Below are 24,442 nucleotides of genomic sequence, written 5' to 3'. Positions count from 1 at the left end.
GCTCTGCCATTGAATCTCCATGGGCTACAGAACCTTCTTTGCCTTCCCCTACTCCATACAGTAGAACTGGGTGTGGGTCTCTGTCTTTTCCTCTGGCAACAAAGCTCTCTCTCTGTCCGTCTGTCCTTTGTTTTGGCCGATGGTCCTGTTTTGTCAGGTCAACGGTCTCTGCTCCAGGTACCACATCTTCTTCTTTTCAGGACAGTCCTTTCCCTCACAAATATGGATTCTCAGAGGTTGTTTCTCTAGTGCTCATTGGCCCAGGCTGGACTGAGATTTCTCCACCTTGGAGCCAGAGGAGCTTTTCACTCTCACAAGGTGGCCCTTCCCTCACTACCAAAAAAAAAAAACCAACCCAGCCCCCCCACGCACACACAAACCCAACAAACCTTTTCTCTCCCCAAAGTAGCAAGGATAAGGTCAACCACCAGCCACCACAGCAGGACTGTGCTGGGAGGCCCAGAGCCGGGGGAGCAGCATCTGAAAGCTCTCCACCGCACAAACACACTGCCAGTGGGCTAATGCACGTCTTGGCAGGGTCCATCCCTGGTAGTTTATTTATGTCAACGATGTTGAAAAGCCACACAAGGCTGTCTGGAGCATTAAGGACAATTTACACCAGAAAAAGAAAGAAGCTTTTCTCTTCCAACCCAACATCCTTGCGTTGGTGTTGTAGACTAGAAAGTGCTCATAGAAAATGGAAACGCCACAGGGTGTTTCCTGGGGTCCAGCGCAGTCTCTGGATGTCACAAGTATTAAACCAGGAAGAAATAGGCTGGGGGGCCATGACAGAAGGCTGAGCTCAATGAGAACACACAGGCCAGAAACGCAACAAACTGGCAGAGAAGCAGGACTGAGAATCCTGAGACCAATGGCTTTTCAGACCAAAATCTACCCTTTCACAGAATCACAGAATCACAGAATATTAGGGATTGGAAGGGACCTCTTTCCCAGGCAAAAAACTTGGCACAAGCAGGAAGGGAAGGTTGGGAGCTGCACAGACAGCTGACAGGAAGGAATATAGACCAGAATAGGAATGCAAAGCCACTGCCATGTCTTTGTCATTAGCCGTGTCTACCAGGAGACCAGGAACCTGGTCCCCACAAGCAGCGTATTTTGCATTAAGATATAAAACATTTTACTTAAAAAAAAGGTGTTTTCTGAGAGCGTGGACCTGGGGATTTGCAGGAAGCACCACATCAGAGAAGCTACAGCGGTTCAAAGTGAAAGCCCACCAAACCCAGTATCTTGTTTCCAGAAACCCAGAAGAACATGTGCCAAGCTTGAGTGTGGAGCTCCTCAGCTTAACCTGACACCATGCACAGCCCCGCTTTCTTCAGGTCAGAGGATCCAAGGATAGCAGAAGACCCAAAGGCAGCAGGAGACCCTAAGGCAGCTAGAGCCCCAAAGGCAGCTGGAGACCCGGGGACAGGAGACTCATCCTCTTTGTCCTTTCCATGCCATCCATGACCTCTGTCCCCTCTCCCTGCCCTTGCTGTCCAACTCCTAGTTGCTGCTCACATGTAGCCACATCACTGATCACTCATAGTTTCAAGATGCTGAGTTCGACACCTCCTTCCACACCTGCCAGGAGCACACACCATGGCAGGAGGCACTGCAACTTCAGCCCAGGGTGGGGAACAAACCACCAACATCCCTGGGGTCTCTTAGAAGAGCTAAAGCAGTTTTGTCTTGCCTTGTACAGAGGATGAGACTCAAGGCTTATTGAGCTAACACGTTTGGACAACCTTGGCTGTGGCTGCCTGTCACCCTCTTCATTTAGCTGCTGAAGAGTAAGTCAGTCTGAGAAAACTCAATCTGTAAGAAAAATAATGAAGTTTTAAATGCAGCACCATGACTGCAGCGTGGACACAACCAGATGCTGCAAACCAACACCACAATCTCATGCCACCTCAAAGCCATGGTGCCACCTACCCCAAGTCCTCTACCACCAGTGAAGGTGCCTGCTCCCACCATGATGCGGGCTCCACTAGCAGCACGGCTCCTCTCCAAATGGGATTTGAGATGTCATTTAAGAAAATACAACCTTTGTAAAGGTTTTGAAGTGGATGGCTGTAAAGGTCAGGCTTAGACAACGGTTACAGGAACAAGAGAGCCAGCAGTGCCGTGAGCGAGCAGGCAGAGCCACCCGATTGACAAAGCCCTGCAAGCAAACAGATGCATTCTGCCCCAAAACCAAGTGAGAATGGACCAGTCTGGGACACAAAAGGATGCTCTGCAAGTTGTAGGTAAGGCAGGACCAGAAGGCAGGTCTTCGCATTCCTGGCTCAGCCCTGGCTCGCTACACCGTACTGCTGCTTTGTAGTCCACATGTTTGCCCAAATACTTCCCTCGCAGAGATTTAATATTCAATAATTATAACTATTTTCCATGTGTATTTAAGCTCTGTTTGGTATCTCTGAGACAGACAACAAGCTCTTGAAAACGTGGATCCCAACTTATTTATATATATATATTTGGAGAGTAGCGTTGGTTTTACAGATGTCTCTAAATAGTACTGTGCAGGTTAAAAAATAAATGAACAATTTTGATGACGACACAGAGAGCAACAACATCCATCCCCTCCCAGCAGCACAGTGCTGTGAGGCCACCAGCACATCAGCATTCCATAGGATCTGTCCCACTGAAGCTATCAGCCTTGCTGGAGAAACAGGGAAATACCTTTTCTGCCTGCCATCCCAGGAATTAGATGGTTTTGCTTGGCTTTCCAACCCTTTGCATTCCTTTGTAGGAGGCAGCCTTGCTGGAGAAACAGGGAAATACCTTTCTGCCTGCCATCACAGGAATTAGATGGGTTTGCTTGGCTTTCCAACCCTTTGCATTCCAATGTAGGAGATGAGTGGATTTCTGCAGGAAAAGGTGTTTCATTAAGGCAGGCAGTAGTGCTGGACACTCAATGTGAGCTCCTGAAAACCGAAGCTGAGATGACATGCCACCAACGTGGGTCACATCCCCTGAAGATGCAGGCTTGGTGCTGGGCTTTAACTACAGAAGAATGTTGGGTTTTTTTCAGTGTGTGCTCCCCCATAGGATGCTTCTCTGGGTACCCCTCGGAGCACAGACAGCCATGGTCACACACAGGGCTGGGTTTGGTCCCCTTGCCCCACCGGTGAAGCTCTCACACCTGGTGGATAAATAACCAGCAAAGATGAAAGAATACAGTTCAAACCAAACTGCTGATTAATACCAAAATTTGGAGGAAAAAGAAATCATTTCACCCAAGTGGTTTTTCAGTGAGGTCCCTGCCCTGCTCAGCCCCTCTCACCTCCCAGGCATGGTGGCAGATGTACAAATGCTCCTCATCCATCCCAAGCTGTTGCAAAGGAGCTCTAAAATAATTTGAGAACTGAATTTTCACCTTGAAGCAGAACAGGAGAGAGGACACAGGAACTAAAGGTGACATCACCAGGAGAGCGGCCCTTTCCTAAACCACACAACCCCATCCACACCAGAGAGAGGATCATCTGATCAGGAAACATGCAGGAAAAACATACCCATTGATGAGGTACCTATGGAAAAACTTCATTCTCCACATCTGGACATGCCAACCCATGCTCTCACCTGCCTGTCATGCCAAGGCCATGATCCATTCATCACCCTTTCTCCACTGGTATCCTCTGCAGGGAGTTACAGCCAGCCACCAACACATGTGCCATCAATAAGTTTTCTGCTTGTAAATCCACGGGGTTGTCCCTGCAGCCCGGTGGTGGTGGAGGCAGCAGATGTTGTTACGAACCTGTGGTTTTTTAATTTTGCCCTTCTTCAAGGAGCCCTTGTCAGAAGTGTTGCTTGAGGTCAGGAGAGCTGTTGGTCACCTTCAACCTGCTAAGAGAACTTTTGGTTGGTAGTCAGCACAAACCGGAGCAGGGGAGGAAGGGAGAAGTCATGGGGAGAGAAAGGGTGGATGTAGTTTATCAGCAGAGAAAAGTAGAAAGGAAAGGCTTTGCCTGCAGGCATGGAATGAACCAGCTTTTTGCATCACCTCCTGAATTTGGGCTGGTTTCTCCAGGGCTGCCAAAAGAGCCCATCTCTGCTGAGTGGTTCTTGTTGGTGGTTCAGGCTCTTGGCTGCCCTCCTGGTGGCCTGTAGAGGTGGTTGAAGGTGACTTAGGGTCTGAATGTGATTTAGCTTTTGCTAAAGACCTGTCTTCTTCCCACCAAATCCTTCTTTCCACAAGGTTTGTGGATCCCTGGGAAGGTCCATGTTCAGAATCACCGAGGATAAGACAGGCAGTAAAGACAAAGCCAACCCCTCCCTTGGTCACCTTCCTCACCTGGCACTACCCGAGCTGGGATGAGCAGCTGCACAGGTGTTGGGCAAAGCTGGTGGGTGGCAGCAATGTTTTGCTGGTGAGTGGGTCCAGCTAAATCGCCCTTCATGCTTTTCCTTCTCCTCCTCCTCCAGAGCGAGCCCGGGATTACCTGCACAAGACTGGACGCTTCATCGTCATCGGTGGCATCGTCTCACCTGTGCACGACTCCTACGGGAAGACGGTGGGTCATCCTCAATTTGCCTTTCTGCATCCTATGGTGTCTGATGGTGTCTCAAGCCAAGGGCAAGCACTGGGCAGCATTGCCTGCACCCATGGTCCTCTCATGGACTTTCTCTGCCCAGGATAGTCCTTGACCATGGCAAGGTCCCCAAGAGGAGGAGACAATGAAACCACTTGCTCTTTAGATAGAAGCTGCAGCAAGACCCCACAACCAGTCCAAGTACTAGACAGCAAAGAGAAACATTCTCACCCAAAATGGTGGTGGCCATCTTGTTGAGTTGTTTGGGGTTTTTTTCATTTGAAGTTTTCAAAGCTAATTTTATTGTGGTGATGGTGATGATGCAAACAGGGACCCTTTCAAAGAACTTTCTGGGGTGGGGGGAAAATCCAAATTAGGAGAGGAGAGAGTTTCCTCTTTTCTTGAAAGCTGGAGAAATTTCATGGAGAGAAGGCTCCGGGAAGATCTTATAGCGGCCTTCCAATACCTGAAGGGGCTACAAGAAAGCTGGGGAAGGACTTTTCCTAAGGGCAGTTAATGACAGAACAAGGGGAAATGGGTTTAAGCTGAAAGAGGGGAGGTTTAGATGAGATATTAGGAAGAAGTTCTTCACTGTGAGGGTGGTCAGACACTGGAACAGGTTGCCCAAGGAAGTTGTGGCTGCCCCCTCCCTGGAAGTGTTGAAGGCCAGGTTGGATGAGGCTTTGAGCAACCTGGTCTAGTGGAAGGTGTCCCTGCTGATGGCAGGGGGGCTGGAACTGGATGATCTTTAAGGTCCCTTCCAATCCAAACCATTATATGATACTATGATTCTATGGTGATCCCTGGGACTGGCCCTGCCACAGCACGGAGCTGAGAGTGGCAACGCCGAGCAAATCTCACCATCTGGTTTGTAACCAGGCTGAAGTAAGGCAGGGACTCCTCTCCTCCAGGAAACAGGAGCTTAAATGACATTTTGTGCACAGGAATTATTCCTTCCGGCCTGTCTCATCTGAGCGAGCCCGGTGCTCTGCCCTGGGAAGGTTTGCAAGCCCAGGCTGGCCAGGACATGATGCTTGTCTCCTCCATGTGACCATTCCTCCGTCATCCTCTCTTGCAGGGTCTGGTCTCAAGCCGGCACCGCCTGACCATGTGCCAACTAGCCGTGCAGTCCTCTGACTGGATCAGGTGAGTGGCAGAGCCTGCACCCGCCGCTTGCAAAGTCCGATGTGCAAAGCAGAGATGCCACCAGCTGCTGGAGCTTCAGGGTTGACTTTCTCCTTTCCCAGCCAAAAGCTAACTAAAAACCAGAGGTTTTCCCTCTCCTAGTCCAGCAGAGAACCAATGAGGAGTGCTACACCGTCCTTCAGCATTGGCTTCACGGGGTTTTGCAAGCTCCCCGCTGGCTCTGTGGTGTCCAGGTGAAGCCAGTACTCACACATCCCACCCCAGCCTTGAGCCTCGGCACTTTCCATTTCTACACCTGCAGCACCAGCCCACAGACTCTCCCCTTCCCAGCATTGCCACGTGGTGTCTGGCAGCTGAGGTGGGACCAGAAACGTCTCTGGGCTGCCCTCAGGAAGCAGGGTCATAATATGTATAGATACATCTGAGCCAAATGAAAGGTAGTTAGTTGAGTACCAAGAGAAGAAAGGTGTCTAGGAGCACGTTCAGGTCCCCAAAACCATTAGGGAGAGCTAGGAGGAAGGGCTGGAGGAAGGACATGGTCCATGGCAGAGCTAGGAGAGTGGTGGTGGCTGTTCCACGTGCCGCTGGCCAACCTGATAGGGAGGAGGCAGCATGGCCAGAAGGTCCAGGCAATGGCTAATGGCAAACACTATTACCTTGCTGTGTTCCCCACAGGGTGGACCCCTGGGAGTGCTACCAGGACACCTGGCAGACCACCTGCAGCGTGCTGGAGCACCACCGCGACCTGATGAAGGTGAGACATCCCCAGTGCTGTGGGTAAATCTGGGGCGGGGGCAGAGGGAGAGTGCGGGAGCGGGGACGCTCTTGCACCAGCGCATGGACATCAACAACCAAAATATGTCTGGGACAGACAAAAACGTGCAGGAACGTGCCTTAAATCTCGAATGGGAAGAGGTGTGAGATACCTTGTTGCAGCCACCTTGAGCTCCTTCCCCTGATGGTGAAAGCAAATTTTGACCTCCAGCCAGAGCCAGAAGCCACCAAGGTCCCACCACACCATGGTGGAGGGCAGAGAGAAGGCAGGGGTGGGCACAAGCTAGATCATTAATACCCACCTCTTGTCCCAAGGGGAAGGCAAGGTGGACAAGCATGCCCACTCACTAGCTGAGCCAAAACTGCTGTATGAACCCACCAGAGCAGCTCAGTGAGGTGGGAAAGTTCAGCAGCTGGGAAGTCCCTAGGGAGCAAAAAAAGCCAGGAGGAGAAGTCTCTCCAAAGCCTAGGTGGGCCTGAGGGCCAAAAAGGAGGTGAGTACCCCTGGGTGACTGCAGGGATGGAGAGGGAAGGGCTGCTGCCAACATCTGGATTAAGTGAGAAAACCAAGGGAGGGAAATTAATACAACAACATCATACAAAGTTATGGGCAGCCCAAAGAGAAGTTGCATGAACCAGCCCAGCAGGTTGGCTGGTGGAGCTGGGGACCATGGTGGGGAGCCCCTGGAGATGCCTACCTTCTCCTGCAGGGACCGTGTAAGCCACTGGCTTTGCACCACTGGTTCATCAGCCGCTGTGTTTTATTTATTCATTAGAATTTACAAGCACCTCCAGGTGATGAGGGCGACGTTGGCCTACGGGCAGCGTGGCTGCAGCCTTGCCAACCTCATGGGTCCACGTAAAAAGTTATTCCCATTGTCTCCATCCTTAATCGGGAGTCATTATCCACAGGGTCCTGCTAGTCCCAGGCCCACCTAGTGAGGCTGGATGGGACTGCAGATCCTACAGTGAGCTTGGACATACCTGTCACTAAAGATGATCTTCAGCTGGGGGTGCAGATGCTCAGTCTGTGGGTCGTAAAAGTTTTGGGAGGCAGTTGGGTTGAAGGTACTGTTCCATCTTTCTGCATCTCTCCTGTTGCAGAGAGTGACTGGCTGCATCCTCTCCAACGTCAACACCCCCTCCATCACCCCCGTGATTGGCCAGCCCCAGAACGAGTCCTCACAGACCATCTACCAGAACAACAACGACGTCTCCAACAAGCCCACTGCAGGTAGGGAAGAAGGTTGACCACCCACCACTCACCTCCTAGCCAGAACTGCCAAGTGTTAGGAATGCTGCTCCATCATCTTATTTTTGGGTCAGGTCACTCATCACACTCCACACACCAAGCCCAGGGTCAGGTGGGGATGTGATGGAGGAGTTAGTATCCAGCACAGCAAGGGGAGCCAAGAATGACTTAAAACAGCTGTGAAATCTCACCAGACTTTAGCTGGATGATGTCCAGGCAGTGAGAGGAGCTAAGAAAAAGGGTAACTGGTACCCTTGGGGTGTGCGAGGGACAAGCTGGCAGGACAGGTGACATGGCTGGATCCTCCACGAGCTGGCAGGATGTGGGACATGGAGGTATTAGCTGGGGAGAAGCAGGAGCATGATTTAAATCCCATAAAAATGAACGTCCTGTGATTTTTTTTTTTCTTTTTAGTGATTTTAGCTGTCCAGCTGGTCCCTTCCAGGCACAATGTGGTGGTGGGGAGATGCTGAGAGCAGCTCCTGCACCTTGGCACAGGAGTATCTTGCAGGACCAGCGTGGCCAAAGCATTCGTGTGGGTCAGTCTGCCAGGGTGTCATCATCTCTCTGGTTAATTTTCCTTCTTCTTCACCTTTAGCAAAGATCCTGGGGAAGGTGGGAGAAAGCCTGAGCCGGATTTGCTGCGTTCGCCCACCCATGGAGCGCTTCACCTTTGTGGGTACGTAAAGGTCCAGCATCACCTCAGTTTTGGTGCCAGCCCCAGCCTTTCTCCCAGCCCCCTCCCCAAGACCAGGCACCAGCATCTCTCTTTCACTTCCCTTCCCCAGATGAGAACGCCAACCTGGGGACAGTGATGAGGTACGAGGAGATCGGTGAGTACGCAGCTCGCTCCGCGTCGCTCTGGCTCCCCTGGGCCAGCACAACATGGCTCAGGAGGGGCTGCACAGCAGATCTGGTAGTGAGCGAAGGATGCTGGACCATCATCCCACTCTGGAACCAGCACGGGGGTGAAAGAGGAACTGTGTTAAATTGGCCTGAGCCCGTTCCCGTTGGCAGACAAGCAGGGACCCGGCTCCCAGCAGTGGCACAGACCTGCAGTGGCATCATGCCTTGAAAGTCACCCCAAGTGCCATGAAACCTGCCCTTGGTGCCCCCCACATCCTTGGGCTGCCCGCAGCTTTGTGCTCAGCAGTGGGAGGGATTTTGGCTGCCTGAGCAGCCAGGTTGCTCCTTTTCCTAAAGCCCTTCAGGGGTTTCAGACCCCCCAGGCTGGCACGCACTTGTCACCAGTGTATGTCACCCACGGCTCTGCATGGGGATGGTGCCCCACCAGTAACTTACTGGTTTTTTGAGACCCATTTCATGGGTTAACTCCCATGCAGCCAGGCACAGCACCCACCCTAGCAGCAGCACTGCACAGAGCCCAAAGGCTTTGGGCCACCTGGAAATGTCAACCAGGGAGGCATCTTCCCATGCAGCCACCTCTTCCCACCCCTCTGGGTGAGGCTGTGCCTTTCTCCTCCGGTGGTTGTGCAAATCGTTAATCGTTAGGGACCTGTCTGAGCAGAAAGCTCCTTCCTTAAACACAACTTTCTTACTGAACAGCAAAGCCAACCCTCAAAGCAAGCTGTCAGCAAGCACTAGTCCCAGCCTGGGGAGAGAAAGGGAGGATATGGAAGTCCTCCAAGATGAGGAAGGAAAACTTCTGGTGCTTCACCATGAGCTTTGCTAAAACAAACACAGCCACAGCTCTGAGCAGTCCCCTGGGTTCTCCCCATTGCCCCACGGCTGGTGCCACTGCAGCAGATCATGAAAGGATGGTGGGTGCCCATAGCATGGGGAAATGACTCCCTTCCCTGGGGACACCCCACCCTCAGGGCTGGAGCACAGCCCTAGTTTAACAGCATGTAGCAATACTGACAACAACCCAGCAGCATGGGAGAAGAGCTGAAATAAAGTAGACTGGGGAGTATTCGATGGCTGGGATGCAAGAAGGACCAGAGGAGCTTTAATGGGACATGTCTTGGCAGAGGAGGTCCATGTGTAAGAGGATTCCCTCAAGGAATGCAGTGGGGGTGGCAGTGGGGGGTCATTGCCCAGCCTTGTTTGCTCCTACCTCTGAGTTTCTCTGCTTCTTTTCTTCAGAGCTTCGCATCTTACTGCTCTGTGGCAGCGACCTGCTTGAGTCCTTCTGCATCCCCGGTCTCTGGAACGAGGCAGACGTGAGTTGATCCTGCCAGGTGCCCCTCTGTGCTTCTCTTCTGCAGGCTCCATTCCTCCTCCTCTGCTTCCCACCACTCCCGGGAGCTGCCTGGGTCCTCAGGATGGCAGGAGTCAGGCCCACCATCCCCACCTCCTTCTCCATCCCAACCCTGACCCTCACTTCCCCTACATACGAGCAGCCTGAGGGACAGGGTCTTCTGCACATAAGTCACCAACCCTGCCCAGCCGCCCCTTCCCACACCCAAGGCCTGCTCTCACTTACTGCTCACGCAGAGGAGAGTACTCAAGGTGCAGGTAAGCCAGTCCTGAGGGATTTCCAAAGGCTGTGCTCCAGTTTCTCATCCCTTGGAAGGAGCCAGCAGCAAGTTGATGCAAGTCCCAGCAGAGTGAGGTAGGAGGTAGGAAATCAGAGATTTACAAAAGTTGGCCTGACATTAGAAGTTAAACATGTCTCCAGCCAAATCAACAGCTTTCACTTAATAAAAGTTGCTGACCCAGAGCTTTTTTGGCCCAGCCTCATTTATCCTGAGATGAGTAAGGCAGTGGGACTTGTCCCCATGCGGTGGCAAACTTGGCCACCAGCCTTGGCACAAACTCAGGTTTTCTCTGCTCAGGGCAGAACAGCCCTACAAGACCTCTGCCAGGACCAACTTATCCATCCTGTCATAAAGCCTTCCAGCAAGGCAGAGGTCACATCCTCTTCAGGAACCCTCTCCTACTGCCACCCTCTTTCTACCATGGCAAGCCCTCCCTAAACCCTAACCTCAACATCTACTAATAGGATTTAACCCTGTGCCTTTTTATTTTGCCCACCACAGACCACTCACCACACCTTGATAAATCCAAATTTCTTCCAAAAATCGTCCAGATGATGATAGCCTCAAATCCATTTTCTATCTCCATCCAGACCATGGCCCAGCTTTCACGGTGCAGAGGGTTGCCAGACAGTGGCAGGTTTTGCACAGGATGGTTGTGAAAGCTCCTCCTTTTGGGTTGCTCCTAGATGGAGGTGATCGTCGGAGAGTTTGGGATCGTGGTGGTGCCCCGGGATGGAGCAAACCCCGACCGGATCATGAACCACTCCTCCATACTCCGCAAGTACAAAGTAAGTGGTTGCACGTGTGGCCGGGAAAGGTTGCGAGAGGACCCACAGCCTCTCTTTACCCTGGGGAGCACTTTGGCCAAGGGCCACAAAATGTCTCAAGGCCAGATGCTCTCAGCTGTCAGGTGGGATGAGCAATGGGGCCACCATGCAGCAGCCCCCTGAGGCCAGTGGGGCTGGCACGGCAGACATCCACTTTTGGGCCATCCCTTCACTCCTGTCTCCCTTCTTCCTCTGTAGAACAACATCCTGGTGGTGAAGGACGACTCGAACCACCCCATGTCGGTCGTCAGCTCCACCAAAAGCAGGTGGGTGATGCAGGAGAATAATTTCTATGGGCTGGGGAGAAGGGTGCCCCCAGCCAGCTTCTTCATTTCTGAGGACACTAAGGTGGCACCTGACCCACCCAAGCAGACTCTGACCCCTTTCTCTTCCCCCACATCCCCAGACTGGCCCTGCAGCACGGGGACGGACATGTCGTGGATTACCTCTGCCAGCCCGTCATTGACTACATCCTCAAGAGCCAGCTCTACATCAACACCTCTGGCTAAGAGCCAGAGGTCTTCCAGTGAGGCAGCCCTCGTGTCCCGCCTGCCTACAGCTCTCCATCACTCTTTTTTCTCTCTGTCTCTCAGTCCCTGTCTCCATCTGTCTCCCTACCCCATGGTCTCCTGCCCGTGTCTGCCTCTCACCCCCAGGCACCAATGCTCCATCATGCACCATGTCCAGGGAACTGCAGCACGGCCCTGAGGGGGACAGTTTGGTCTCTTTTTTTCAGGGAGGGGGGTTGGTAAGAGAGCGATGTGCTCGGTACGCTTGAGGGGAGGCAGCTCTGGCACCCTTCTCCCAGCATGTCACTGGGAAATGGCCCCCCTGGTCTGTCCTCCCAGCATGCTCAGAGCAGAGACTTCCTCTTCTGCATCATCTTATGGTACCTAAGCTCAATAAATCTAGGTGTACTCTTTTTTTCATAAATAGTTTTAGCGTGAGCTCTTTGGACCTCTCAACGTGATGACCAAACTAGTCCTGGTTGCCTAGTGGGCAGCTGTAACCCAACTGGCTCAGTGCTCCACAGCAGGTGGACCTCCTCAGGCCAGCAGTAGGACAACCCAGCTAATTAAATCCTCCCTCCTGGTTCTGGAAAACCATGGAGAGGGCATTTCTGAGGGGGAGCAGAGGCCTTGGCAAGGATCCCTGCTAAAGCATTACTAGGGGAGATGTCATGTCTCACCTTTCCTTGGCTGCAAGTGAATCCAACCCACCTCAAGCCATCCTCTAAGGCAAGTAAAGTTGAGGTGATGGTCGACTCCAACCCAGTGTTGGAGGGGCAGCCCACAGCACCTAGAAAGGGACCTGCCACTTACCAGGCCAAGAAACAAGAAGCAGCCAATTATCCAAAGCCTCTGATGAGAATTGCCCCAAACCTAGCTGATCTCTGTAAGAGCTGGGTCCATCCACATCCTCTAGCCCACCGATCTCCATTTCTGTCTGTAAACTTCCCCCTTCTCCCTCTGCTCCTCCCCTCTTCCTCTCCTTGAAGAGTTTATTAAATACATGATACTTTCCCCTTCCCAAACTGGCTGTGGCTACTTTGCACGTCCCTTGGGACAAGCCATGCTCCTGCTTGTCACAAGTCCCCAGATGCCAGGGAAGTATCCTAGTGGAGATGCTCACATTAAAACCAGGGCAGGTAACGTGGAGCAAAAGGAAATGATTTAAGTTCTGTGGAGAGGAGGGTTGCTGAAGCAGGCTATTGTCCTGCTGAGCATCCCTAGGGTGCAAGGACCCTGCCCAGGAAAGGTCACAGCCACAAGGAGGAAGGCACAGCCCTGCTTTACTCCTCATCTTTTCCTCTCCCTTTGCTCCATCTAACATCACATCGCTCTGGGTATAGCCCTGCTGCCTATAGCTCCTGGACATCTGCCCACTCCCCACTGATTTGGGCTAACGAGGATCAGACTGGAACCCCACCCCAAGGCACGACCGCTGTCCATGCTGGCTTTGTGGCTTCCTTATGGCAGCGCTGTGACTAGCTGCTGGTCCCGAGCAAGGGACAGCATTGGACTGAGACACCTAAAGACTGAGAGTCCTCCAGGGTGTTTCAGGGAAAGATCTAGAACTATTTTTTTTTCTCACTTTAACATCTACAAAGGGTCACAAGCTGCTCTCATGGAAGCTAAATTTGGTGACCTGCTGGATGCTACCAGCATCTCTGTAACAACAAGTGACTGGACAAAACAAGGTAGTCTACACACACAGGCTCCTTGCAGCAGGCAGGGCTTTATGCTCCTTGAGGAGGGCAAGCAAGAGAGGCAGAAGTGATGTGACTTGCCCAAAGGTCAGAAGAGGTCTTTCCTTGCTAGGGTTATCCCTCCATGTGGAAAGACTTGCTTGGGAATGGTTGTAAATTCAGCAGATGAATCCCTAAGCTCCACCTCTGGTATCTCCAGGCAGTTGCATACATATCCCGTGGGGTGGGGACATGTGGAGATGCCAAAGCAGGGAGTGTGGTGAAAGTGTACAGGACTCTGCTTGCAGGGATGCCTCTTCTCCAGGGAGATCTTCAGCCAGTTTGAGCTGCTCACCAACACCCTGCTGAATCCCCTTAGCTAACATGCTGAGCAGGTGCCCGTGGTGGGACATCTCATCCATAAGACACTCACTGTACATCAGGCAGCAGCTAGACTCCTCTCCATCTGTCATTCTCACCTATTCAGTTATTCAGTCTCCTCCTTCTCCACCCCAACAGAGAAGCTATTTCAGGCAGCAGCCTCCTCTCCTTGCCTGACACCACTCATGTTTCTTAGCTCCAAGCTGAAGGAGAAGAAGCAATGGTAGCAACCAGCCTCCACAACACACACACACACAGAGTGGGATTTTAACCTCCTGGGGGAGCAATGCCTCTTTGAAGGGGGAGGAAGGACAAGTGGGTTTTAACAGAGAAAAAACAAAGGGAAATAAAACAAAGGAGACGGAGAAGGAAGGCAAGCCATCTCAGATCCTCTCTCCTTCCCTCAGGTACGTGAGGTGGGACCACCCCGTCGCGGTAGGTCGGCATGCCATAGAGATGTAGCGCTGTGGTACAGGTGATGAGTATGTTCTGTCTTACCTGCGCCTTCGTGTATCCGCTCAGTAAAACTCATGGTATGGGGTGGGTGGGAAGGGGTCTTTGTAACAGGTCCTTCAGCTCTGGGAATGGTTTGGAAAATGTCTTTGGGTGGGTATGGAAAAAAAAAAATAATCATCCTTGAAGATCCATGTGAACACCTGGGAGGTGAGGATCAGGGTTTCCAGGGTGTAGGGGAGGGGTGGGAGGAAGCTCATGAGTTTTGGTCTTTGAACCTCCACTTTTAAACAGTGCAATTTGCTGAACGAGAAATGAACTTCAAATGTCTTTTGGAAAAACAAAAAGAATAAGAGGGGGGAGGGAAAGGGGTTGAAGTTGCCATGTCACCAATTTCACCTTTGTCTAAAGTTTTGGAGCCTAATTTTTTTTTTTCTTCTGTTGCTATATAAAAAAAAAATGGTCATTGACAAAAAAATAAAAAAAACTTTATCAGCAAAATGTTTAAATTATGTAATAAACAAAAGAAAACAAAAAGATGTTATTGGTGTCATTTCAAAACAGCACCCAGACCGAGCGCAAGCGGCTGCGCTGCTGGGACAACCGATGGCCACACTCACCCAAAACAGGGAGCGACAGAAAATAAACCACTCGGCAAGATCCAGCCAAAAGGTTTCACTATTTATTGACCTTCTCCCTTCCAAAAAAACCCCAACTCACAGGAAAATAAAGTCAGGTCCATAACAGCTGTCCCTGTGCTGTACAACAGGAGAAGGAAGACACGCCAGAGGCAAGAATACATCTCGCTTAAATAAAAGTACGAGGCAGATATGTTACTTGGTATATCCTTATCAAGCACAAGCATGGACACTGCTTCATCAGGGAATCGGAGCTAATGAGGGGGGAGTGTGTCCCTAAAGTGTCCTTCTCCATCCAGGACCTCTTCTTTCACTACCACACAGGTCAGGGGACTTCAGCAGAGTTGACTTCAAGCATCTTCTGGCTCATTGTCCCCCTGAAACATAATCTAAAGGAAGCTGGGAGTGGTGTCACAATGGAGCTGAACCCACAAGAAAGCCACGGGTGGGTGAAGGGAGCACTGGGGTCTTCAGCTCCTCCAAGTTCTGCTCAAATGTACGGTGGGAAACCCTGTGGATAATTACTTGAGCCTCTGAGAAATGTCCAGCACCATGCAGGAGGGAGGCGGGGAGGGAGGGGAAAATGGGCAGCACCAAACCAGAGGCAGAGACACATTCAAGATGTGGTCAATGTTTTCAAAGGGATCAAACCAGGATGCTGGCACTCCACCAGGATGGGGCTGGCTCTCAGACATGAGAGGGAGGGAGGAAGCTCATGAGTTTTGGTCTTTGAACCTCCACTTTTAAACAGAACCTGTGGCTGCAGACCCCTGGAGAAAGCCCCTGTTCCTGTGACAAGTGCTGTGGGGTCCTGAGTGCTCTTGGGGACACCACAGTGCTTTTCCTGGGCTCTGGGACACTCAGGAAACTGCCTGGTACCAAACTGACCAATCTTGGAAGGAAAAGTTGTGCTTGAGTGTGTAAGAGGATGGAAGGGAGGAGACCTTGTGCTTGCCCAGGAGGAGCTTTGGCACGAAAGTCATCCCTCAGGGGCCTTGGGACTCAGAAAGAAGCATGAGAGAAAGAAAGGGGCCCTCTCCTCCTGGCTGAAAGGAGCAGGTGGAACAGGAAAGACTTTCCACTTGAGGAGCCCCAGCAGTTCTCTCCTCCTCTGCTCACCTGGGATCCCCTTCTTCCTGCATCCAGGACATCACCCTGAGCCCCAAACCAGCCAGCATCTTTCTTTATTTTCCCTTTAGAAAAACACTAACCACCTCACAGAGAAGCACCATGGAAGACCTGCAGCTTTATGAAAAGAGTCATCAGCAGCCATGCTGAATCTCCAAGCCACAGCAAAAGCCATGCCAGCACCACTCCCAGCAAGGTGAGGACTGGGCAGACTGGGAGGACAAAGCCACGTGGAGCATCACCAGTGTCACAGACCAAAATTCATCTTCCTCAGCTGTCTCTTCATGCTGCTTTCTCCCTGCCTCCTGAGCTACCGAAGGCAAGGAAGACCCTACAGAGAACCTGAGGAAGTGGTGGTGGTGGTGTCAAAAGTAAGGACAGAGACTCTAGTCCTTCTGTGTGTGCCAGACCAGGAGAAGGGATCCACAGGGATGATGAACCTCTCAGCTGTGAACTACAAGGCTCTGAACTGTGCAAACTCCCACGGCTGACACCAAGCAAACCCCGTGTGCACCTCAGAAATGTTGTAGGAAAGGGATGTCGCGCAGTCAGTAGCACCTTCACTCAACAAGCATCTCCTTCCTCCTGTGACTGAGGGACGGACCACTTTGAAAACAATCAGGGACTCTCCAGGGCCAGCGTGACAATGTGAACTTCAGTCACCACGCTGAGCTTGAGGGTAAGGATCAGTTCAACACAGTCAAGGGCAGCCAGTCCTGCCGGGTTTGGGGAGGGCAGCTGGGCCAGGCTCTCCTGCCTTCACAGCCTGGCAGGTGCTGCAGCCTTTCCAGAGCTCACTCATGGCAATTCGATGGCTTTTGTGTTGTAACAGCCCGAAGGAAGACTCTTCTGGATATCTTCCAGGTTCTTAATATCCGCCAGGATCTCGTCAATGCTGCTCTCCAGCGTCCGCACCCTGGCCTTCTGCAGGGCGGCTGTCTGCTCCAGCTCCAACATCTCATCCTTCAGCTGCTTGCTTCTGGCTTTGGCTTTGCTAAAATTCATCTCGAGCTGCTTCAGGCCATCCTCGTCCACAGCACCAGGTTGGTCTGTTGCACAGAAGGAAAACAAGGAAGAGGGAATGATTCATGGAGGCTGAGAACTAGATCTTAATGGCTTTAAACTGGAAGAGGGCAGGTTTACATTAGATATTGGGAAGAAATTCTTTGTTGTAAGGGTGGTGAGACAGTGTCCCAGGTTGGCCAGAGAAGCTGTGGCTGCTCCTCCCTGGAAGTGTTGAAGGCCAGGTTGGATGAGGCTTTGAGCAACCTGGTCTAGTGGAAGGTGTCCCTGCTGATGGCAGGGGGGTTGGAACTGGATGAGCTTTAAGGTCCCTTCCAACCCAAACCAGTCTGTGATTCTATGATCTTTCTAGATACTTCACCTCCATCCTGCTGCCCAGCCCATTTACAGGCACCATCTGAGGCAACATCCCACACAATTCCCAGCACCTTTGCCTGGATCCCAGCAGGGACCTGTCTCCATCCACACCCAACAGCAGCAACACAAAACCTACTCATCAGACGCAGAAGCTCTTCCAGGGCACTCAACGTCTCCTGCACGACCACCCCTGCCCGGCCAGCCTTGGCGTGGACCTGCTGAGCTTCCTGAGCTGTCTGAAGAAGGGAAGGTGTCAGCTATAAGGCAAAGACTCGCCTCGCCCAAATGTCAACAGGAAAGGATCAAGGCAAGGGAGACAGGGATCCACCTCCTGTATCACAGTAGCATCCGCCTCAACTTCCAAGAGCTTCCTCTCAAATTCACCATCCACTTCTTTGGCCTCACGCTGCAGAGTGGCCACTGCCTTCTCTAGGGTGAGGACACCATCAGCCGTCTTGTTGGCTTCCACCTTCAGCCGTGTGATCTCCTAGGGAAGGCAAAGGGACTTTCAGAGGGACAGAGTACGGCTGAAATTGGTCTGGGTGCATCGGGACATGGAGCTGGTGGAAACCGGTTCCTTCCACAGGGACCCAAAATTACTGCAGGCTTTCCTGCATCCCTCATGTTCTCCCACCAGTTGCTCCAAAGAGTTGTTTCTATGTTTCAACAGCTCCTGCAGACACCGGCAAATCCCTTGGGAACTACAACATACAGTCCAGGAGTGAAACCCACTAACACCAAGTCTGGGAGCTCACAAGCCTGCCAGCAACTCAGACTCTGGAAGTGAAAAATGCCCTTGGTCACCAAAAAGTGGCTACAGAGAGATGCCACTGAGATCCTCATGGGACAACTATGCTTGCAAAGATGTCCATGCACCCACTCATCTACAGCCAACTCATTATCTCTGCAGGATCCACTATAGATACATGTCAGCCAAAAAGTGAACGCATCAGGTCCACCATGAAGACACGCTGGAGTTGCCAACCATCTCCGCTTCCATGGTTTTCCCTTCCAAACTCTTTTCTGCCAGAAATAGTACCAGGACTTGCCCTCACCTGCTGGATCCCCATGGTGATGTCCTTGGCTTCCCCTGCCGCACTGCTGGCTGCCTTGGATTCGGAAGCAGCAGTGCCCAGGATCGCTTCTGCTCGGTCTGTCTTCTCCCTGGCACTTGTGACCATGCTGCTGATAATCGGTAGCCTCCTCATGGCGTCCTCGGCTTCCCTTCTCTTATCATCTGCTTGCAGGTTAAACTCTGAAAGAAACGCGCGTGGAAATGAAGCTGCACCACCTTCGTGAGATCCCACAAGGGAGGGGGAAGGAAGGGTTTCTAGGACATTACCCCGGAGGCTCTTCAGGATCTGTTCCACCTCGTAGAAGGTGGCATTGCCAGCGCTCACAGCTTGCAGAGCTGTGTTCCTGGCGAGGTTGGCTCGGGACAGCAGCTGGGTCAGCATCTGTGACAGGCCAAAGGGACACAACAGGCAGATGAAGAACACAGTACAGGATCAACAGACAGTTTCTCAACCAGCTCCAGCCATCAGGAGTCATCTCAGCTCTAATCTTTCCAGGAGCAGGTGTTCAACCTGCCTCACATGGAGGAGTGGTGCTGGTGAGACCCACACGAGCAGCTCCATGCACACAAATTGATCTCCCACCAGCTCCAGAAGACCAACCCCAGGTGGCTGCAATTCTGAGGAAGGTGAACAGGCCAGGACAGCACGTAGTAGCAGTGGTGCCATGGGCATCCCACCAAGGCTCCAGCTCACGCTGGAGATGACCCAAGCCACAGCTCCCCAGCCAACCTCTTACCACTCTCTCGCCCTCTCCCTTCCGCAGCAGCTGCTTGATTTCCTCCTCCCAGCTCCCCGTGCGGCTCTGCAGCTGCCTGTACTGCACCATGTAGGTGTCCACCAGGCTCAGGAGAGTGCTGGCATCCTGCTTCAGCCGGGTGGCCTCCCCCTGAAATACACAGATATGATGACTGCCTGGAGGTCCCAGCATCTCCTCGATGCTCACTGCCAACCACAGCGAGCGGTGACGGACGTTTGTCTCTTGTTCCTTGTGCTGTGGCCAGCTACAGGGGCAAAATGGTGGGAAGGTGGGTATCTGATGGCTCTCCAACAGGGATGGAGCCCTCAGAAAGGCTGAGCTCCTGGCAGGTAGGGCACAAGGAAGTGAAAAGGGATCTCCTGGTTCCATAGGCACAAAGCCCTCACCTCAAAGGAGCCGATGTCAGTCTTTGTCAGGCGGGACAGGGAGTTGAGGAGCACCAGGCTGCCCTGATAAGCCTTGTCTGCCTCAGAGGCCATCCCATCAGCCTCAGCCTTCAGGCCTCCAGCCCGCGACTTCAGCTCCTCATACCTGCATGGATGTGAGGTTGAAGAGCACGGTACCAGCATCAATGCCTCCTACATTGACTTGTTTACACTCCCCAAGCCCTCTCCAGCACCCCACACAGATTTATCACACTAGGAAAGCTAACTGCAAACACTCCCCACATCCCAACCCCTCTGCCAAGCAGGGCATCTGCTGGCTCCTTGCTCATGATCTCAAATCCAAAGGTGCTTCACACCACTTGAACCCTCACAGGCTCTGCAGTGGCTCCGCTAATCCCTGCCCCTACCACTGGATGTTTCCTCCTCCACATCCCCATTTTCAGCTCCTTAACTTCATTTGGGGCTGTTACTCGCAACCCACCAGTAGTGTGCACAGTCCCAGCACCATGGTGGGCTCTGGAGAGACACCAGCCTGACCCAGAGAGCCACCTAGACAACACAACAGGGTTAAATCTACCCTTGGGCTAAACTCAGCCCAGATTTGCAACCACACATGGAAGTCAGCCCTGGGAGCTTGTTCACACAAATGGCATTAAACCCCTTCCCCAGCTGCAGCATCATGGTCAGTGGGGTGGGAAGCAGATGCTCCACAGAGCTGCCAACCCCCCATCTCCAACAGCGACCAAAGTCCATGCAAGTCCCTGCCTGCCCTGCATCCACCCACACGCTTCTGATACTCAGCTGGGGAGGCAGGGAAGGGGACATGGATGCTTGACCACCCCGTCCTCCCTCCCATGTCCCCCCATGACACTCACTTCTTGAGGAGCCCTTGCAAGGATCCGGAGGTGGTCAGCTCTCCACCGGCAGCCGTGCGCACCAGCTCCAGCGCCTGCCGTGCGTCCTCCTGTGCTGCCTTCGCAGCTTGGTCAATGGTGTTGGCAGCTTGCAGGTGGCTGCAAAGCACAGGAGGGCTAGTAAGAAAGGTTTCCCACCCGAGTTTCCTCCACCAACTTCCTTTGCTGATGATACGAGGGCTGGAGCACCTCTGCTGTGAGGACAGGCTGAGAGAGTTGGGGCTGTTCAGCCTGGAGAAGAGAAGGCTCCAGGGAGACCTTCTAGTGGCCTCCCAGTACCTGAAGGGGCTCCAGGAAGGCTGGGGAGGGACTTTGGACAAGGGCAGGGAGTGACAGATCAAGGAGTAATGGCTTGAAACTACATGAGAGTAGATTTAGATGAGATCTGAGGAAGAAAGTCTTTGGTGTGAGGGTGGTGAGACACTGGCCCAGGTTGTCCAGAGAAGTTGTGGCTGCTCCTCCCTGGAAGTGTTCAAGGCCAGGCTGGATGAGGCTTTGAGCAACCTGGTCTAGTGGAAGGTGTCCCTGCTGATGGCCAGGGGGTTGGAACTGGATGATCTCTAAGGTCCTTTCCAACCCAAAACCTTCTATGAGTCTATGATTCAGCGAAGCTGGATTTGACCCTCCCAGGAAACACAATGTGTTTGTGAAGGGGACACACACTTTGCTTGTCCCTCCTGCATCTCCCAAGGGTAGAGGAGCACCAGGGGGAAGGGCAGACACTGCCTGTTCCAACTGGACATCCTCAGACTAATCTCTGACCCCAAAAATACTTTCAAAATACACCCAACACCAGTCCCAAAGGCAACCAAGGACAGCTCTGCAGGGTCGCAAAGCCAGCCCAGCAGACATCTTCCTCTGCTCCAGGACTGCCACAGTGGTCATGGCAGCTGCAGCCTGGGGGTGAGGCAAAGACACCCAAAAAGGGTGTTTCTGGGTGCCAAGCAGGATCTCAGTCCCCCCCCCTCTTTTGGCTTAAGGCAGGAGCAACTCACCTGTTGGCCAGTCTCAGAGCCTCCTGGGCCAACATCAAGAACTGATTCGAGCCCCCGGGTAAGTTTGAAGTAGGAATGATCTGAGGGTGGAGGAAGAGAGGTGTGATTGCTCTTCTTTGCCCTCCACCCGATTCAGCAGTGAGAGAGGCAACTGCAGCATGTCAAACCTCCACAGCCCCCCGAAGACCCCCACCAGAACCTCTCCACACCCCTCAAAGACTCCCACCAGCACCTCTCCACACCCCAGCTCTACAGAAAGGGTCACCAGAATATCTTCTACACTCACAAAGTGAACATAATAACTGCACGATGTTAAATTCTGGCTCTCTCCATGGATTTCTTTTCAGCCCTGCTCTAGACTAGGAGCGTGTCACAGGAGGATGCTCTTACCGCCCGCCGCAGAGCGGCTCCACTGTGGTCCAGGTCCAGCCGGGCTCTCTCCAGCAGCTGGCGGGGGGTCCGCCTTACTGGCTCCCAAGAGACCTCAGCCTCGCCACCGTTGCCTTGGTCTCATCCAAGCGACTCTGGGAGCTCGACCCTTGTCCCTTCATCCTGGCCAGGCCACTTTCCAGAGACCTGTCAGAGGCTGGTGAGAAGGAGAGAGGGAGGCTGAAGAGAAACTCGTTGCTTAGAAAAATTCTCCTCTGATATGGCAGAGGTGGCCACATCCAAGAGCTGTGGGCAGGTGGTACCTTGAAGTCTCAGGGCTTCCCCGAGGATGGTCTGCAGCATCTCCTCAGCCAGTTGCATCCTCCCCTCCAGCTCCTGGCTCTCAGCCCCACCACCAGCACGCACCTCTGAGAACAGCAGCTCCAGCTCAGCCAGCTGCTGTATGTACAGGTCTACCTGCAACCACATCAGACAGGGCCATCAGCCAGTGGGACACCAAACCCATCGTGTAAAGACCAGGATGGGAACAAGGTCTACAGTACAGTCAGAGGATGGAGAGCAAAGCGAGGGCTTGTTTTTGGATGCGGCACAGCAGGTCAGCAGCTCTAGGTCATCAGTTGTTTTATTGGTTGAATTGGGTACAAACCCAAAGTTCTGGCACTGTTCTCACTCTCACCAGGAGATGCTGGAGGAGGCCAGAAGGAGATACCTGAGGGTAAGCGTATCGCTGCACCCTTTGCTGCTCAGCAGCCCCAGGGCTGGCACAGATGCTCACCTGGGCTGGCACAGATGCTCACCTGGGCTTTCACCTGGCCGTAGCAAGCTGGGCACTGGCTCTCTTCGCAGCGGGGACCCTCGAAGCCGGGCTTGCAGATGCAGCTCCCATTGCTCCCACACTTCAGGGGCTCAGCGCCAGCCGAGTCGCAAGCACAGGCTGCAGGTTGGAGCAGCACAGATTCAAAGGAGCCTGTCCCCACCTCAAGTCTCAGCACATCCTTGCCTCCACCCTCTCCCTCTGCTTCCCTCCCACCATTTAACCCTGTGCTCCGGTTCCTGCTCAGTGCTCCTGCTTTCCAGCTCATCTTTTGCAGCATCCCCTTTCCCATCAAGCCACTCTGCACTCCAGCATGGATTTTCTTCCTCATCCCCAGATCAGACAGTGCCCAGCCCTCACCTCTGCACTTCTCAGCAGGGTCGGTGGCCAAGGGGTTCCCGAAGAAGCCGTCTTTGCAGCGGTCGCAGTAGAAGCCGGTGGTGTTGTAGATGCACTTGAGGCACTCGCCCGTCTGGCGGTCGCAGTTGCCCACGGCGTTGGGCTCCACGTTGCCATTGCACCGACATGTCTGGCAGGGCTGGGAAGCTGCTGGGTCTCCAAAATAGCCGTCAGCACAGTACTCACAGTTGGCCCCTGGGAAAAGAGGGATGGGGCAGAGCTCACGCTCTTGCCTGGGGCTGGCACAATGGCACCTCCCCTCTCCTCACCACCACGGCCAAGACACGATGTTCTGGGCAGGTTCTCAACAGCTGGGTGCAATGACTGACTTGAGCAAGTCATTTCCTTTTTGGTTTTTTTTTTTTCTAGATTCCTGTTCCTCTCCCTCCCCACCCATCCTTTTTCCATCCATGTTCTCTGTTTAGATGAGAACCTTTCCTGGGGCAGGACAACGTGCATTTACACAACACCTTGGGACTGAAACATCCTGTTACAGGCAGGAACAGCAGTGCCATAGGCAAGCCAGGCTGAGAAGATGGGATGATCCATCCAGCTCTGAGCATCCCAGTCTGCTGACACCTGCATCACCCCTTACATTTGGTTGAAACTCCAGAGAAAGGCAGAGCAGAAGCAACCTGGATGAGGGCATTACCAGCAGCTCCAGGAGGGCAGTGGTCACAGATGACCTCCTCGTTGCCCGGCTCCACTGAGCAGCCTTGGCCGTTGCCGCAGGGGCATGGCCGGCAGTGCTGTGCTCGGTAGAAGCCGAAGGGGCAGCTGACACTGTTGCCCACGTTTTCATCTCCTGAGTAGCATTCACCTGAAGGAGGAAGGAAAGGACTGAGAGTAGTTTGCTCTCACACTCAGTGGGATACGCTCCACGGCTCCCCCCCCTCCTAGCCACCCCTCACTGGTGGCCATGCCACCCACTGCAGCAGAAGCACCCAAGGTCCAGCATCCTGCACCCTTGCAATCCCCAAATGCTTCGTTTCTCTGCCCATCCATCACCATGCAGGAAGGACCTCACCCTGCTCCTGCAACAGGTGCCCAGAGAGACCCCAAGGAGGAGCCCATCCCATGGCACGGAGACTGGTCATCACCACCCAAAGGTGGCTGGATCTAATTTTTCACAGCTCATATAGCTCCCGAGGAGCCACACATTGTCTTTTGTGCCTCCTGATCAATGCTCAGATATTTGGAAATTTAATTCTAACTCCAACTTGGAAAAGAGCGGCAGCTTAACTTTGGGTCACTTTGACTTTATGTGGCAACACTGCAGGTTATTTTAACCAGTAAAACATGTTCAACGTCCCTGGTATCTACAGACAGCACACTTACTTTTAAAACAAAAAGTCAAAAGAAAAGATTTTAAATGCTATCCAAGCAGTAGGAGATGTTTTTCTCTCTCCAGTGAGCATCATCTAAGCCCAATTTGAACCCAACACAACTTCTCTGAATTTTTGGCCGTACAACATCTAGGCTTGCAGGGTTTTACCTTTGGTGGTCCCTCC

General features: G+C 52.8%; 2 protein-coding genes across 2 annotated transcripts in view; one reads left to right on the top strand and one right to left on the bottom strand.

Moving 5' to 3' along the window:
* Positions 1-4,425: 4,425 nt before the first annotated feature.
* On the top strand, positions 4,426-11,726 carry NMNAT2 (nicotinamide nucleotide adenylyltransferase 2; the record flags this gene model as incomplete). The annotated part of the gene is made up of 10 exons (XM_010165561.1): positions 4,426-4,514; positions 5,611-5,678; positions 6,354-6,432; positions 7,557-7,686; positions 8,303-8,383; positions 8,493-8,537; positions 9,811-9,887; positions 10,892-10,993; positions 11,231-11,298; positions 11,439-11,726. Coding segments are annotated over 10 exons (842 nt in total), but the record flags the coding sequence as incomplete, so codon positions are not given.
* Positions 11,727-16,618: 4,892 nt separating this feature from the next.
* Positions 16,619-24,442, bottom strand: part of LAMC2 (laminin subunit gamma 2) — a gene marked incomplete at its 5' end in the record, with an annotated part of 11,147 nt that continues 3,323 nt past the window's right edge. The window contains 15 exon segments of the mRNA XM_010165560.1: positions 16,619-16,869; positions 17,337-17,436; positions 17,529-17,687; positions 18,256-18,455; positions 18,543-18,657; positions 19,013-19,162; positions 19,420-19,564; positions 20,295-20,432; positions 21,329-21,408; positions 21,719-21,795; positions 21,798-21,914; positions 22,021-22,174; positions 22,516-22,652; positions 22,893-23,126; positions 23,584-23,751. Of these exon segments, the coding sequence (XP_010163862.1) occupies positions 16,619-16,869; positions 17,337-17,436; positions 17,529-17,687; positions 18,256-18,455; positions 18,543-18,657; positions 19,013-19,162; positions 19,420-19,564; positions 20,295-20,432; positions 21,329-21,408; positions 21,719-21,795; positions 21,798-21,914; positions 22,021-22,174; positions 22,516-22,652; positions 22,893-23,126; positions 23,584-23,751 (2,225 nt within the window).

The sequence above is a fragment of the Antrostomus carolinensis genome, unplaced genomic scaffold (genome assembly GCF_000700745.2).
Source record: "Antrostomus carolinensis isolate BGI_N321 unplaced genomic scaffold, ASM70074v2 scaffold26223, whole genome shotgun sequence".
Taxonomy (NCBI): domain Eukaryota; kingdom Metazoa; phylum Chordata; class Aves; order Caprimulgiformes; family Caprimulgidae; genus Antrostomus; species Antrostomus carolinensis.
The sequence above is the reverse complement of the archived record's forward strand: the minus strand, read 5'-3'. Positions and strand labels throughout refer to the sequence as shown.